The sequence below is a fragment of the Culex quinquefasciatus genome, chromosome 3 (genome assembly GCF_015732765.1).
Source record: "Culex quinquefasciatus strain JHB chromosome 3, VPISU_Cqui_1.0_pri_paternal, whole genome shotgun sequence".
Taxonomy (NCBI): Eukaryota; Metazoa; Arthropoda; class Insecta; order Diptera; family Culicidae; genus Culex; species Culex quinquefasciatus.
Genome location: NC_051863.1, coordinates 27,269,580 through 27,287,298, shown reverse-complemented (window position 1 = coordinate 27,287,298; position 17,719 = coordinate 27,269,580). Strand labels below are relative to the sequence as shown.

Sequence of the window (17,719 nt, the reverse complement as noted above, 5' to 3'; positions counted from 1 at the left end):
TGTTCCATCGTTTTACGGTGGATCCGTTCATAAGGAGCTGCCGGATACAAATCACTTGAAATGGTTGGCAAATCAAAGATGAGTCAAAAAATGTTCACTTCTTCATTTTTTATGTGTTTTTTATAAGTAAGTTTTTTTAATTTTCATTCGGATGTGAAAAATGCAATACGATTTAAATGCGTTTTCTTACTTCAATCTAAAAAAATCCTAAAAAGCCTGCAAGTCATTAAATGGGAGGGGAGATTTTTTCCTAGATCTGCTCCTGTCGTTGTCCCGTTACGCAAAGAAAGTAAATAAATCTTTCCCAGTTCCTCAAATAGGAGCACGTCGAATTCAACGGCAATTTTTACTCAACTTTGGAGAAAGTTAACATTCCATAGGTCGCACGCCCTAAGGTGTCAGAATCGAAAGAAATGGCTGGCAAGAATTCAAATTTGTACCAATTCATTCACTTCAAAGAGCAAAAAAGTTTGTTTTTCAATTTGTGGCAATGAGTTGAAATAAAAAAAGTGCGAAAAAAAAAATCAAATAGGCTAAACTGTGGCCATTATTTTTGTTTGCTTTTTAAATCCAGTACGATGTTGTTTCTTCACGCCACATTTTAATTTCATGGGAATCACAGGTTTAATATTGTTCAATCTAGATGGCATTTCTATGTAACGCGAAAAAAATAACAATAGTTTTAAATGGGCAAAAGAATAGTCAGTTCATGAAATGTATTGTTTTTTAAAATGAAAATGCTGATAAGTCAACATTTGGTGTATGATAGAAATAAATGCCTTTCAATTGAAAATATTTTAAACAATCTATTAATGCAATTTACAATTATTTGTGAAATTGATTTAATTTTTTTTTTAAATTTTTTTCAACTCAAATTACAATACTTCTCATTTTCTCCTAATAAGAAAGGACTGGTTTAGGTTGACAGAAGCGGCCATGTTGAAAGTGGTTTAGTTTGACAATAGGTTTTTTTCTCTCTGTTTATCCCATCCCAGCATCGTACCAGCGCACCAAGGTGGTTTATTCGGTACGTTTGCGTTTGTCGTAGTGAACGGCCCGAGCGGTTTAGGCTTTCAGGATTTTTGTGATATTTACTTGCAGAGTCAAAACAGATCAGTAAACTTCACTTATCTGTATATTACACTTTTTAAAGATTACATTTTTTGCGGTAACACTTTCAACTTTTACGCGCACGATCACATCACTTTGCATTAAAATCTTCGTCGAGCCAGTTCTCTATGTTGAAGCCAGACTTGTCCTCCAGACCTCTGCGCCGAGCCATGCCAGACCCCGAACTCCTAAGTCCCGGGTGGACTCTTCACGGCAGCTAAGTCGCGGCGGACTCTTCATGGTGGCTAAGTCCCGGCGGACTCTTCACAGCGGCTAAGTCCCGGCGGACTGCGGCCTCCACCGCTAAGTCCGGCTGGACTGGGGCCTCTGCTACTGGTGGCTGCTGGCGGGTCTGGCTGGTCAGGGGCGTCTTCTGGAACTGGAACTGGACTGGAGTTGAGCTGGCTGGAACTGCCTGGAACTAATCCTGGAACTAACTGCCCTCCTCAAGAATTTTGGGGTTTTTATAGTCAGTCCCCGAAAACTCTACTAAATTTTGTTCTACTAAAAGTGGTCCGTTTTGATGAGAAGCATCGATGAACCTCATGAATTAAATTATGCAGACCTCTGCAATTCTTCATGACTTTCCGTATGGTGTAGTGAGTACACCTCAAAATCGGAAGTCATGGGTTCGAACCATTGTCGTGAAACTTTAAATTATGTTATTGGAATATCAAAATTATGTTCCTCAAATATTCTCAAAAATGTAAGTTAATAATGAGAAGGTCGAATTCTCCATTGAACAAACATGCCAATGAATTTTTTTTTTTTTTTTTTAAATTAAATATACTTTATTGAATCTTTCTTATAATAATTACATTTGGTTTACATAATAAGTGGTCAGCTGTGGCTCTTCAGCTTTAGTTTGCTTTTCGTGATTTAAACACTGTTCATTTTCTTAACTTTGAAAGTATATGATTTATCATTTTTGTAACACTAGGTACAATGAGGAAAAAAAATTAAGAAAACATAACCTAACCTAAAACTAACTTAATCTTACCATAAACTAAACCAATCCTTGAATCAAGGGGTATTCAGATATAGCACATTTTTCCCTGAATTTCAAACATTTTTCTTGAATCTTCTGATCCAACATTTTTACTTCTGCTAATTCATGAACCTCACTTGATCTTGTCCAGCCAGGAACATTCAAAACCATTTTGAGTACCTTGTTTTGGACACGCTGGAGCTTCAATTTATGAGTTCTAGCGCAACACTCCCAAACAGGTACTGCATACTCAATAACGGGGTAAATTATTTGTTTGTAAACTGCTAACTTATTTTTCAAAGAAAGCTTTGATTTTCTGTTAATTAAAGGATACAAACACCTGATGAGAATGCTGCACTTGTTCAATATTTTATCTACATGCTGCCGAAACAATAGTTTCGAGTCAAGTATGAGACCTAAATAGACAACTTCCTTTGACCAGGGTATCGAAACATCATTCATTTTATCAAAACATCATCCTTTGGGACAAATCTGGCCGATTTGGAAAGTGGAAAAATGATGGTTTGAGTTTTGGCTGCATTTATGCGAATTTTCCAGTCGCCAAAGTATTCGGAAAGAACGTCAAGACCCTTCTGAAGACGGCCAACTAAATATCTGGTTATTTTACCCTTATAAATAACGGCAGTGTCATCAGCAAAAAGTGACAACACACCATTACCAGGAAGAGTAGGCAAATCAGATGTAAAAATATTGTACAGAAGTGGGCCAAGAATACTTCCTGGGGAACCCCAGCATCAATGTTGAATAATCCAGAAGCAATCCCATTCAAAAACCTGAACGATCTCTCCGAAAGATAGTGCTGGATAATTTTGATAAGATACATTGGAAAACCGTATAAATACAGTTTATGTATCAAACCATCATGCCAAACATTGTCAAAAGCCTTCTCAACATCCAACAAAGCCATAGCAGTTGATTTAGACTCAAGCTTGTTCTGCTTGATGATTTTAGTTACTCGTAAGCTGATGAGCAGTATTATGTCCCTTTCGGAAGCCAAACTGCTCGTTCAAAATTATATTATTATCGTTGGTAAAATCCAAAAGCCTTGAATAGATGACCTTCTCAAAGAGTTTGGACAGACTACTCAAAAGACTAATGGGACGATAACTTGTTGGCGATGTTGGATCTTTTGAGGCTTCAAAATTGGTATGACTTTGCCCAGCTTCCAATTGGTGGGGAAGTAACCAAGTTGCAAACATTTATTGAAAATATTGGCTAGATGTTGAAAGAACTGATCACTCTGTTTTTTCAACACCAGATTAAAATGTTATCAAAGCCAGGAGCTTTCATATTTTTCATTTGTTTAACTGCAACTTTGACTTCCTCACCAGAAACATGGGAATCTGCAGGAAATTCAAAGGTAGAGTCATTGATTGTTGAAATACTATTGGCAACTGATGTTTCTTTACGGCTGGTCATGGAAGCGCCAAGATTATGAGAACTAACAAAATGAAGCCCAAGTGCATTTGCCTTTTCCTCGGATGTAATCAAAGGAGAATCCTCAACAATAAGAGGAGGAATAGGCTTTGGTTTGTTTTTAAGAACTTTTGAAAGTTTCCAAAATGGTTTTGAATAATTCCCAAGCTGGCTTACATGTTTTGAAAATTCTTGATTTCTGATATTGTCAAGTCGGTCTTGTATGATTTTGTTCAAATTGTTAACTGAAATCTTTTGTCATAGTCCCCAGTCCGTTGATATTGTCTCCTATAAACATTCCTAAGTCTAATCAAGTGTTTAGTATCTACGTCAATATCAGTTACCTTAAAATTAACAGGAACCTCCCGAACGTTGGCAGCCTCTGCTTGGTTGATAGCCTGCTGGATCACCTCCAGCGAACGATCAATATCAGCAGAAGTTTCCGGGTGTTGATCATAGTCGATGTTGCTGTCGACCACTTGCTGAAACTGCTGCCAGTCAACGTTGTGGTAATCTTTCCGGGTTGGTTGCCGCTGCGGAGTAACGGAAGCTCCAACCTCCACAACCACCGGATAGTGATCAGAACTCAACTCTTCAAACACCTCAGGATGAGCCACGTTCTCAGCCATATTGGTAATGAAGAAGTCGATGATTGAGTGATTCCCAGACCGAGCCACCCTCGTTGGACGATCCGGACTCACAACGTTGTAGTATCCGTTTTGCAGATCGTTGTGCAGAATCACTCCGTTCCGATTCCTCCTGCTGTTGCCCCAAACTTCATGCTTCGCGTTGAGGTCACCAGCGATGATGTACTTTGCGCTCCGCCGTGTCAGCTTCTGGATATCGCTCTTCAGTTTTGCTGCTGAACCATCTCTGGAATTCACCTGACGTGGGCAGTATGCAGCAATGAAGAGTACTGGGCCAACCGAAGTGGGAATTTCCACCCAACGGCCTCGATGATGTCCAGCTTAAAGTGTGGCAGCCGGCGTGGCTTGAGATCACGATGAACAGCGACAAGCACACCTCCTCCTCCAGAGGTGGTCCTATCGAGCTGCGTCGCGATCTTGTAGTTTTGCAGATAAACTTTTTCACCGGGCTTCAGATGAGTTTCCGTGATGGCAGCTACGTCGATCTCCTTCTCGCGAAGAAAATCCACCAGCTCTAAATTCTTCCTCCTAATGGAGCAAGCGTTCCAATTCAGCAGCTTGAGGGACCTACGATCCATACTGGATGACGAACGAGGTCAGCACTTCAATCTGCTGGGTCTTGGTTTTGCATCCACGCAGTGCAGCGGACATCTGTTTGAAAATATTGAGGAGTTCGGTTGAGGTGTAAAGATCATTACCATTTTCCTCAACTGCTGGTTCTTGGGTTGGTCTTGGCTCCTGGCTGAAGCCCGGTGGTGGCGGTCTCGGCTCCTGGCTGGAACCCGGCCGTGGATGATTCATCTCAGCTCTCTTCCTGGGATCCAACGGCAACGGTGCCAAGTTCGGGACCTGGCGTCGCGGTTGAAGAGGTGGAAAATTTTGCTCCACCAGGGCTGGAGGAGTTCTACGACGCTGAGGCTGATTCTTCGTCGATGCTTGCTGCCGAATTTTCACGAACTCAGCTCTCTTGGGGCACTTTCGGTCGGTTGACGAGTGCTCACCGTTGCAGTTGAGGCACTTCACCAGCGAATCTTGGATGCACTGGGATGTGATGTGCGCATCGGTACCACATTTGGCGCAACGACGCTTCAGGTGGCAGTTCTTACCTCCGTGCCCAAAGCCCAGGCAGTTGAAGCATTGTGTGACGTCACGATGCACTGGTCGGTATCGCTCCCACGACACGATAATGTTGAAAACCGCTCGAATTGCCTTCAGCTCAGGAAGCGTCGTCGATCCCTTAGCCAAATGCAGCAGGTAGAGCTGGTCACGGTACTTGATGTCTTTGTTGCGTCGGCTCATTTTGTGCACGGCCAACACATCCAGTTTCAAAACTTTTAGCTCGGCAGCTAATTCCTCCACTGGCATGTCGTACAGACCTCTGACGACGATTTTGAACGGCTTATCCATGACGACATCATGGGTAAAGTACTCCGCCTCGTTTTCGGTCAAGTAATCCTTGACCAGTTGATAGTGCTGCCTGGATTGCACCAGCACCTTAAATCCGTCCTGACACAGACGAATGTTGCCTTGGACTTTCCCAGACTTGATGAGTTCAACCAGCCCCGCTCGAAAGTCGATCGTTGCTGCTGATTGCCTCACATAAAAAGGAGGCAGTTTCTCCTTTCGCTGTTTCACTTCATTCTCCTTTGCTTCCGCTACCTGGTCCTCGTCAGGCAGTCCAGCGAACTTGTTGTTCTTCAAAAGCTGCTCCTCGTGCGATGAAGAGTTCTCCTCCTCCTCATCCATCGGTACAGTACCGTCGCTCTTTTTCGTCTTTTTGCTGTTCGATGTCACTTCCAAAAGCACCTTCCTTTGGAAATTCCCGGTTTTTGGCCATCAGTTGAGGCCTCAACCTTCCTTTTGGAAATTCCCACTTTTTTGCCTGCTTGAGCCGCAGGTAGGGCAATATTGCCGGCGTTTTGCGCCGGGACGCGACGAGTCATGTTGATTCAGACAACCTTCACCAACGAATGCTCGGATAACAATCAACATGCCAATGAATTTGGTTAAGCCACACCTTCAATTTCCCCTGTGAAATAACATCGCACATTCATAATTGAAAGCTTAACCATTTTATTGATTGCCTAACAATTGGCGAAATTTAATAAAGGGCTTTTCAGGTGAGGATGACTCATGATTCACACCTGTACATAAGCTTAATTATTTGTCGCGCAACGCGAGTCGACGGGTAAAATTATTTATGCTTGCGTAAGCGCGCATGGTCAGAACTGTGGTGAGGTTCGAAAAATGGACAAATTTAATGATTTAAATTTGAGGTCGCTGCAGTAGTGAAGTCCCACCGAGCGCTCAGTCGTTGTATGCTTCCCAATCCCAAAAACGCCTAAATGCTTGCTTATTGAAAGCTCACAATTTTGCCTAACGCCTAAATGACAGTTTAGTGAATTACAGTAGGCGTTTCAAAGCTTTCAAGAACATTTATGCGGCTTTACCGTTACATCGTTGTTTACAACACGGCAAATTCTCGGGTGTTGAAACACTTTCTGCCAGTCATTTTGTAACCAATTTAACGCATTGGAGCAAGACGGAATTATTTTGTTTTCTCGTTAATTTTAAATATTTTGAAAAGTGCAAAAAAACACTCAGAGAATACGAACAATTAAGCGATATGCAGAAAACATTACGAACATCGCAAATTGTGAGCTAATTCTCTGCCTCAAAAAAATTTGTTCTGATTTTAAAAATCGAAAATGCTTGTGTGCGAGCACAGCTTACAACCGGCCATGGCAAATGGGGCAAAAACCAGCGCTTTATAAGTTATGTGAAAAAATAAGGTTGAGTTTAGAATTGTATTATGAATGGACCATTCATTCTTTATTTTGCTATTTCTTTGAAAAAAAAAATCAACTGCCGTTAACTTCCTTTTGTAAGAAAGGCTCTATCTCACCCCAGGTGGGATTAAATCGGGTTTTTTGAGTAATATTACGTAAAAATGTGTGAACATATGAAAATTCATCATTTTCTGATGTAATATTACACATTTTTTCGACACAAAATCTGTCACCATTTCCTGATGAATATTACCATCATTTTTTCTGTGAAGACTTGTATGGTATGTATGGCATGATAGAAAATGGCTTTAAAACTTATACTTTACACAGTAATAAATAATGTAAATTTGGAAACTGTAATTTTGGAAGGTTGAATATTACCTCTTTTATGATGTAATTTTACCTCATTTTAGACTGAAAAAGTGGCATTACACCAGAAAAGTGGTGAAATTACACATTTCTAGAGGTAAAATTACACATTTTTTCTGACATAAAAGTTGTACCCCTTCCCAGATGTAATATTACCATGATTTTTTTTTCTGTGTATTTTAGAGAATAACTCATAAGTTTTTCCATGAAAAATTATAATTGTCGGTATAAGATTATCTATTTAGTCATTTTTTTCCATGAATATTTGGCAACAAATTAAGGCTTCTGGCTTCGACATTTTTTAACACTGATTTTTTTAAGCAGTCTCCACTGTTCTTTACCTACCTGCAATTATAAATAGCACGCCGGCCACAAAGTAACAGATTTTATGCCTGGACGAGCACATGGCCAGCAGGAACAGCACGTAGGCCACCACGAGGACCAGATTTGAGGTGAGAAAAAACGGCGACGAGTGGGTCACCGTATCTGAAAGTATCGAAAAAAAAAATCAGAGTAAACCCCGTTTCGCTATAACTAACTATTTAGTTTGGTGTGTGTTGGGATAATATTGTGTCATAGTTTCAGTGGCTTGGAAAACTTAAAAAAAGGTTACTCATTTCCGCATTAATGCCATTTTCTCATCCCCTGCGATAGACGAACCTAAGCAAATTGTGTGTACGATTTTAACGTAACTTGGTGCAGCTTTGAAATTATGTTTGAAGTAGTAGTTGATATTTTTGATTCAATTAATTTTCATGACATATTAATTTATAATTTCAAAAATACTCAACTGTACGGTACCGATACACAATGAATGACCAACGACACGAACGACATCATCACCTGAGTGTATCGCAATGACCCAAAATGTATGCTTCACTTATAACAGGATCAATTTTCACTCACCTCGTTATCAGTACGTTCTATCTATCGTTTTTTTCTCTCTCTCTCATCGGCTTTTATCATGAGCAGCAAATGAAAAATGCGACGTTCCTTTAATCCTTCCGGACGAATCGGGCGGGAAGGGAGTTTTTTTAACCTACATAATGCTTCCCTTCCAATGAGAGTGCAATGAGACAATTTTCGAGCGAAAAGCTACAAGAGTCGGTCACTGGACAATCACCTGAAAGTCCTACCCTCTGACATCAAAGACCCGCCATCGTTTGAGGGAGGGGGCCCGGCTGGAAAAAGGGACACTAAACTCTGTAGTCACAGCAAAGGATAATAACACTCTAGCAAACAAGAATCGACTCTCGACCGATAATTCCATTACACGTGATAACAAAGTTTTGCGGCAAAGTCAACCCGTGGGAAAATTTCTTAGTAGAGAATATAAATTTAAAAAACGCGTTCACCTGAAACTTAAAGATAGACGTGGTTCGAATCTAACCCCTCTCGCAGTTTCCAAGTCCCAGTCTAAAAAGAAGCTCATATCAAACGTTTCGATTACCCAGACAGAACCCCATCCCATTACCGTTATGATTGCAACAAAGTGAATTGAACATTTGATTTGATTGGCTGCTAAAGGAGGGGAACTTACACGGGATGACATTGGTCGAATCGTTCGGGTCCGGGTTGTAGTCCTCCAGCGGGAAGTAATCGATGGTGGAGCACTGGAACTCGGACGGCAGCGGTTTGGCGGTGGCTCCTCCTGGGATTCAACAGAAATGAAAATTTAAAATGGTGTTTTTAAAACTTCCTTATTTATTTAAAAAAAATTAATACGGCAATTCCTCACGAAATCCGCATGATTTTTGCAACAATCACATTTCTTAAAAAGTCAAAACCCTGCGCCATTTCATCCGATTTAAGCTCTCTTGGACGCAAATGAAAGGATTGATAAGTTTAGCCTTCAAGGAAAAATAGTTTAGGGACCGGAAAATCCAGCCCAACATTTTTTAAAAAAATATTATGAAACTGAGCAATTCTCTACGAAATCGATCATTTTTTAATTTTAATTTTTGTTATTTTCAATCCGGCTGAAACTTTTTTGGTGCCTTCGGTATGCTAAAAGAAGCCATTTTGCATCATTAGTTTGCCCATATAATTTTCCATACAAATTTGGCAGCTGTCCATACAAAAACGATGTATGAACTTTCAAAAATCTGTATCTTTTGAAAGAATGTTTTGATCGATTTGGTGTCTTCGGCAAAGTTGTAGGTATGGATAAAGACTACACTGAAAAAAATGATACATGGTAAATAAAATGGTGATTTTTAATTTCACTTTTTGTCATTAAAATTGATCTGAAAAAAAACACACACTTTTTATTTTTTTATAAAAAATGCCAACTTTTTCCCAGAGGTTTTTTGAACCAATACAGATTTAAAAAAATCGAAATACTGGTCGCAAAAAAATTTTAACTTCATTTTTCGATGTAAAATCTAATTTTCAATCAAAAAATTCTTTAGTGAAATTTTGATAAAGTGTTTTCAAGTTATTCGTGAAATTTTTCGATTTTTTCGAAAACAATGCATTCAATTAGATTCTCAAAAAAATAATTTTAGAGTGGGCAAACATGGGCACAAATTTAAAAAAGAATAACAGCAGCGACTATTTTCAAAAAAGTTACATAAAAATGGCTCCAACTTGAAAATAGTGCAAATTATCAAAATTTCACTTAAGTACTTTTTGATTGCAAATTCGATTTTATCATAAAAAAAACTCAGTTGGAATTTTTTTGCGACCAATATTTCGTTCTTTTAACATATCAGTATTGATTCATAACTTGTTCGAAGATTTGTTGCCCATTTTGGAAATTTCTGAAAATTTGACATTTGATGTCCCTTAAAACAAATCTGAAAATAAAATAAGTAAAATTAGTGTTTTTTGCAAATCAAGTTTTAGTAATAAAAAGTGAAATTAAAAATCACCAAAAAAAATTTACCGCGTATCTTTTTTTTTTTGTGTAGTCCTTATTCACACCTAAGCAATTCTCTGAGATTTCAGTCATTCGATTTTTTTGTATTTTTTAATCCGGCTGAAACTTTTTTGGTGCCTTCGGTATGCCCAAAGAAGCCATTTTGCATGATTAGTTCTTTCATTTTATTTTTCCATACAAATTTGGCAGCTATCCATACAAAAATGATATGTGAAAATTCAAAAATCTGTATCTTTTGAAGGAATTTTTTGATCGGTTTGGTGTCTTCGGCAAAGTTGTATGATGCACGGTAAAAAAAATTGGTGATTTTTCTTTAACTTTTTGTCACAAAAAATTGATTTGCAAAAAACACTATTTTTCATTTTTTTTTATTTTTTGATATGTTTTAGAGGCATCAAATGCCAACTTTTCAGAAATTTTCAGGTTGTGCAAAAAATCTTTGAGCGAGTTATGAATTTTTGAATCAATACTGTTTTTTTTTTCAAAAAATCGAAAAATCGGTCGCAAAAATTTTTCAACTTCATTTTTCGATGTAAAATCAACCATTTTCTAATGTCGTTATCTCAGCAACTAATGATCCGATTTTAATGTTAAACTATGAAACATTCGTGAAATTTTCCGATATCTTCGAAAAAAATATTTTCAAAATTTTTAAATCAAGACTTACATTTTAAAAGAGCGTAATATTGAATGTTTGGCCCTTTTGAAATGTTAGTCTTGGTTTAAAAAAATTGAAAATATTTTTTTCGAAAAGATCGGAAAATTTCACGAATGTTTCATATTTTGACATTGAAAATCGGACCATTAGTTGCTGAGATAGCGACATTAGAAAATGGTGGGTTGTTTGGGTGAGACTTAGAAAACATAAATTTTCCTGTTTTTTAACATTTGCATGGTAATATCTCAGCAACTAAAGGTCGTATCAACAAAGTTCAAAAAAGCCAAATATAGAGAATTTTCTCAGCTTTTCAAAAATATTTTTTCAGAGCTGGGCAAACATTGGCACTAATTTTAAAAAGTGAAAAACTGCGACTGTTTTCAAAAAAGTTAACTAAAAATGGCTATAATTTGAAAATGGTGCACTTAATCAAAAATTCACTAAAGTACTGTTTGATTGAAAATTCGATTTTACATCAAAAAATTAAGTTAAAAAATTTTTGCGACCAGTATTTCGATTTTTTTAAATCTGTATTGATTCAAAAAATCATAACTCGGTCAAAGATTTTTTGCCCATTCTGGAAATTTCTGAAAAGTTGGCATTTGATGTCCTCTAAAACACATCAAAAAATAAAATAAATAAATATAGTGTTTTTTTTTGCAAATTAAGTTTTAGTGACAAAAAGTTAAATAAAAAATCACCTTTTTTTACCTTGTCTCATTTTTTTTTTCAGTGTAGTCCATATCCATACCTACAACTTTGCCAATGACACCAAACCGATCAAAAATTCCTTCAAAAGATACAGATTTTTGAATTTTCACATATCATTTCTGTATGGACAGCTCCCAAATTTGTATGGAAAATTATATGAACGAACTAATGATGCAAAATGGCTTCTTTGGGCATACTGAATGCACCAAAAAAAATTAAACCGGATTAAAGAATACAAAAAAAAAAGAATGACCGAAATTTCAGAGCACTGCTCCTTTATTACAATTTACTATTTCTGGACCTTGAATTCAGAACCATAACTGACAGTCATTGCCCCAAGAGTGAATGACACCATCTATGGTGGATTAAGGGGTTGCATACATGTAGAAAATCACAAAAAAATATATTACGGATTATTTGTTAAATCTACTTAAAAAATGATTTTTAATCACTCCTGAAAGTTTATAAAGAAATTTCATGATCAAACTGAGTATCAGACGAATCAAGCACAAAATTTTGCCATAATTTACGGGTGCCACGATATCACGAGATGGGATGGATCAAATTGGCTGAAATTTGAGGTGAAGCCTTCCAAGATGTATCCCGTGTGCAAGACGAAGCCCAATTGTCAAAATCTGCTTTAAAAAAAATAACAATCAAACAATTTACGATATTTTATATGAAAACACACAACAATATTTGTATCTTCTTTTAAAGAAACTTTTTGAAAATCAGGCTTCGTCATACACACGGAATCGGTTTAACGAGTCTTCACCAAAATTTTGAGCCGATTTGGTCAAGACAGTGTTGAGATATCGTTTTCCCATATTTTGCTTGTTTTTTCACATTTTCGAAGAAGCATGGTCTGGAAGATAACTCAAATTAATGCATAAAATATAGGAAATGTTAGCTACAATCACAGACAAAGTTTATCATTGAAAAAATATTTTTGTATATAAAAAAAAGAAATGGCACATTAAACAAGTCAAACTGCCAACCCTTAAATTTTCTAAAAAAAAATGTAGCTCTTCTTTCCCATACTGTTTCAGATCAAAAATTATTTGAAAAATTTAATATTGATTTTTTTTAGCCAAGCCTGGTAGCGTCCGGGCTTGTTATTGTTGTTTTGATCCTTTCAGCAAAAGTAGTCTTAGACTAGAGTTATTTTCTAATTTCCAGCTAAATTTAATTTCTCCTACTTTGCAGTTGTAAGGTGGTTGCACCTTATTAAATTCTACCAAAGCCCTTGAGTTGAATCCGGCCGTCACCAGAACACTAACAAGCAAACCCACAAATCAATCATACTCAGGCTGAAGTCTGAACAAAAAAAAATTGAAGGAGGTCGGAAGCAAAAGGCGGCAAAACTGCTGTTCAACCTCTCTTCAACCAGTTCAGTCGCCGCGTCGACGAGAGCTTCCGTTTGCAGTAATTTCCTCTCCGATTATCGGGATTCTTTATTAAATTTTCCGTTCCGTTACGATTGCCGCGTGGAACCAGGGAGGGGAAGGCGTGTGCCCTGCGGGAGGAACGCGAGGACACGACGTTCGATCTCGTTGAATCTTGTACTTCTTTAAGGATGGCACTCTTTTGTATCGCAAAAATCACCTCGCAGATTATTGCCATTTTCCTGGGTGGAATTGAAGAAGAGAACAACACTCACCAATCTTGCTGCACAGCATCCAGAGCGACGATTTGGTGTACTTGGTCAGGTAGACGCCATCGTCCTTCCGGTTGTAGTTCATGGTGCCGTTGTAGTTACCGTTGGGGATCTTCTCCTCGGTCAGCAGCCACTGGGGACCGGCCACGGCGGCGATTACCAGGGCCACCGAAAAGCTGCGGATTGTTTGGCAGTGTTGTTTGTTATCAAATAATACAAAATAATCAACAACAACCGTTTCTTTCAATAACTATATATACATTTAAAAAACACAAAAAAATAGTACTTTTTATTTGAATAGAGTTTTAATAAAAGAAATATTATTTTTGAATATTTTTGATTACATAAAACTTCAACTACATTTTATTTCTCGACAATAACAGTTTTTCAGCATTTTCATTCAACACCACAGACAAACAAACGTTAATCTGTTTTAAAATCCATGAATTTACAACTAACCGTCAATTTGACTATTTAGAAACCCACCACGGCAATATCGAATTCACCACAGTCCAGTTGCATACGTTTTATATGGTTTGAAACTATCTGAAAACACATTACCGTATTTTTTTATGGAAAAGATTGACAATAGGGTCCTATGTAAATTTTCAGGTAAAACGGTAAAAACACGATTAAAAACAATTTCTGATATTTTTTTCATTTTTTATTTACAAAGGGTCATTGCACTCAGAAAAATTAACTTTATCGCTGTGAACAATAATATCAGCAATTCAAGCTTAATATAAGGACCCCATTTATGTCTATTTTTTCATGATAACTGATAACCATACGCCCAATTCCTTTCACTTCTCTTGTTCTGTGGTTTTGTTCATTCGATTTGTTTCTTTTATATGCATTTGTCAATGCATGTTTGCTTTCATAAACACAAGTAAAGGGGATTGAGATAATTTAAATTTTTATTTTAAAAGGGATGGTTTTTATTTTCAAAATTACCGGACCGATCCATAAACCACGTGGACATTTTTGGATAAAGCAACCCCCCGTGAAATTTTTCGATCTTTTCGAAAACAATATTTTCATTTTTTTTAATCAAAAATAACATTTCAAAAGAGTCAAACATGCAATATTACGCAGTTTGGAAATGTTAGTCTTGATTAAAAAAATAATATATTTATTTTTAAAATTGAAAAACGGACCCTGAGTTGCTGAGAGATATCGACATTAGAAAATTTAGGGTTGTTTGGGTGAAACTTAAGGAGCTATTACACTACGACAAACAAACAAATCCAGAGTTTTTTTGAAAAGGTCCTATAAACCAAATTTTTTATTTTTTTTGCTTTTGGGGTGTTTTTGAACGCCCCTGACTCAAGGCGGTTCTAAAAACACCCAAAAAGCAAAAATTGAAAATTGGTTTATAGGACTTTTTAAAAAAAAACCTCCAGAAATAATATGACACTTTATGACAGTTTGCCTGCTTTGTTTGCCTGGATTTGTTTGCGGTAGTGTAATAGCTCCTTTAGAAAACTTCAATTTTCCTGTTTCTTTTTCTTTAAGCGGCTGTATCCCAACCACCAGAGGTCCAATCTTCAATGCCTCTTAGACAATTTTGCAGCAATTTTTGTTTTAACTGTTCAAAAACAAATATTTAAGAAATAGTCACTATTGTCAAAAATCGAAAAACAGCAAATATTTTGCTGAAATCAAACTTTCCGTGGTTATATCATGAAAGCGGCAATGCGTGGCCGAATGGTTACGCTGTCCGCTTTGTAAGCGGATGATTCTGGGTTCGATTCCCATCTGCTCCAATCTTCCATCGGATGAGGAAGTAAAATGTCGGTCCCAGCGTTGGTGGTTAGGCCGTTAAGTCATTCCAGGTGTAGGAGTCGTCTCCATGCCATAAGTACAAACAACACACCAAACCAAGCCTACTCCGGTGGAATCGCTGGCGGCGGTTGGACTCGCAATCCAAAGGTCGTCAGTTCAAACACTGGGGTGGAAGGTTCCTTGGAGTAAAAAGAAGTTTGGGTGATCTCCCCATTCAAGCCTTCGGACTCCTAGGTTCGAGCAGAAACTTGCAATAGAGACCACAAAAGACCCGGGGGTCGTTAATGTGGATGGTTTGATTTTTGATTGGATCATGAAAGCGGGGCCCTTCATAAAAAAAACTGTTAAGTGCTTTTCGATTGCAAATTCAATTTTACATAAAAAATTGGTAACAAAATGTTATGCATAAAATTTCGATTTTTTCAAAAAATCACAACTCGGCGGCAGGATTTTTTACCATACCTCTATGTGGTTCATAAGTTTCGGTTTTTTGTCCCCTCAAAATAAACAAATAATCTCGAAATAGAAAAATCCGGATTTTAGGAAAATGAGTTTTTGTGAAAAAAAAAGTTAATTAAAAAATCTTGAATAAACAACAAAGAGAGCCCGCAATGCAAACAATAATAAACACGCTTTGTTTGGCTCCCGAAGTTTGGTTGAAGTTAGTTGCTGGAATCCCTAGTTGTAATTACAAATGTTTACGGTAGTCTAACTTGTACGTGCATCAAACGCGTTCTTACCTGTAATCCCTTTGGCCAATTGTCGCACTTACATCAATTTTCATGAGTGACAAGGTAGCACGACAAGCTTAAAACTTCTTTTATATGAAAAGTGTTAAAAATGCTCGGAGTTTTTTTTTGGGATTTCGTTGAATGTCTAAGGATTGAAATCGAATTTTGTGGATCTGTGAAGGTCAAAAGGTGAGGCATTGTGAGCTGCACAAAATGGCGTTCTTGACTTAATTTGGCCCAAAATGCACGTACGACAAGTTAGCACGACGGCGACGATATGACGTATAGGGACCCCCACCCCCCCCCCCCCCAAGATAAGACAGTACAGAATTGGACACAGGAACCATGTTCCGGGACCCCGGTTGAAGATTGACCAGGAAGGTCCAGTAATTTGTCATAATTTCAACAAAGGTCCAGGTGCCCCGGGGGGAAGAATTGGCCACTTTGGTACAGTTAAAAGGAAAGATGCATGTAAAACTTCGTGATTTTTCAAAAATAATGCAAGAAGCGACACAAAATAGCTTCTTCGGTCACAGGGAAGGCCCTCACAAAGTTTGATTTGAGCCAAATAAAAAAAAAATAGTCGAAATCTGCCGATTTCGTAGAAAATTGCTGCATTTAAAAAATATTTTTATATGGATACAAAAATGATTTCTTTGCTCCAATATAAGAAAGTTTCCCCTAAATTTTAGTTAAAAATACAAACAATTATATGTCATGAAATCGGCTGATTTGGTGGAGATTGCAACTGTTAGGCATAATGTTTAAAGTTTTTTGATTCCTTTTTCTCCTTTTAACTTTTACTCCAATTTTAACCATTTGTTAAATTTTGTGTAGATACTTATTTCTTTTGAGTTTTCAATGCTAAATTTAAAAAAATCACGCAATTTTGTATTTTATGAAAATAGTATTTTTTAATAATTTACTATATTGGTATCAAACGTTACACAATTGCACACATTTTCACTTGGAGGTCTTATTAAACATCTTCAAAAAATGCTACTTCATTTTTGGATACTGCTTTACATGGTTTTTTATTCAAGTATTCAAGTGATAGTCGTTGATATTCCCAAAAATATACAATTTTTAGATGAAAAGAGTAAAAAATCACGATTTTGTTCTGGGCATTTCATCAAACATAAGCTTTCTACAATTCAAAAAATTAAACGAAAGTAAATTATTCATTCACAACTTCAAAAACACTCGCACAATAAATATCACCTTGTCACAATTGGCGTCACGATCAGCATCCAGTACTGGCCCCACCCGGCACTACCACCGGAACTACCCGACCCGGTCGATCCGGCCGACAGAACCCCATCGGAGCAGATTCTTTTCACCACCCGAAGGGCACTACCACTGCAGCTGACGGGCCTAGGTTGACCAACAACACCACCCTCCAAATCGTCCGGAGCCGGAGCCAAGGCCAGACCACCGTTGGCCACGGCAGAACCGTTTTCGTACCCATGGCCTCCTCCCCGTGGAAAACCGTTGCCAACGCGGGCCGATATCGAGGGCACGTGGACCGACGGCGACGGAAGGTTCGGCACGCAGGACTGACGGCGTGTGGCCACACCGTCCGACGCGCCTCGACCTCCACCACCCTCCAGTGAAAGCATCGAAGCCATCCGGAAGTGTCCACTGGTGGCCATTCTCAACGATAGCAACGTGCCATCGCTAAACGGATGCAATATTCGGTTTCCGAACTAGGACCCGCGGGAAATGGCGTCCGCGCGCACCGGCAGTTGATTTACGACTGACGACCGACACACTCTCGATGCTGGAGTGCGTCGACGATGTTCTGGTGAGCGTCGCGACGTTGCACATGTGGTGGGAAAGGGTTTGGGGAATAACATAATTATGGTTTTATAGTGAGCAAAGTTTAAATGTACAAAACAAATTTTGTGTTAAAGTAAGTTATATTTCTTTTTAATTTGTTTGGTCTTTGTTACATTT

General features: G+C 37.9%; 1 protein-coding gene across 1 annotated transcript in view; it reads right to left on the bottom strand.

Annotated features, from left to right (window-relative positions):
• LOC6043563 overlaps nt 1–17,507 on the bottom strand; it is a 28,904-nt gene extending 11,397 nt beyond the window's left edge. The window contains exons 1-4 of the mRNA XM_001859904.2: nt 16,985–17,507; nt 13,251–13,423; nt 8,881–8,991; nt 7,686–7,826 (exon numbers count right to left, since the gene is read on the bottom strand). Of these exons, the coding sequence (XP_001859940.2) occupies nt 7,686–7,826; nt 8,881–8,991; nt 13,251–13,423; nt 16,985–17,415 (856 nt within the window). The 5' untranslated portion in view covers nt 17,416–17,507. The remainder of the gene's footprint in view (nt 1–7,685; nt 7,827–8,880; nt 8,992–13,250; nt 13,424–16,984) is intronic.
• Nucleotides 17,508–17,719: the final 212 nt, after the last annotated feature.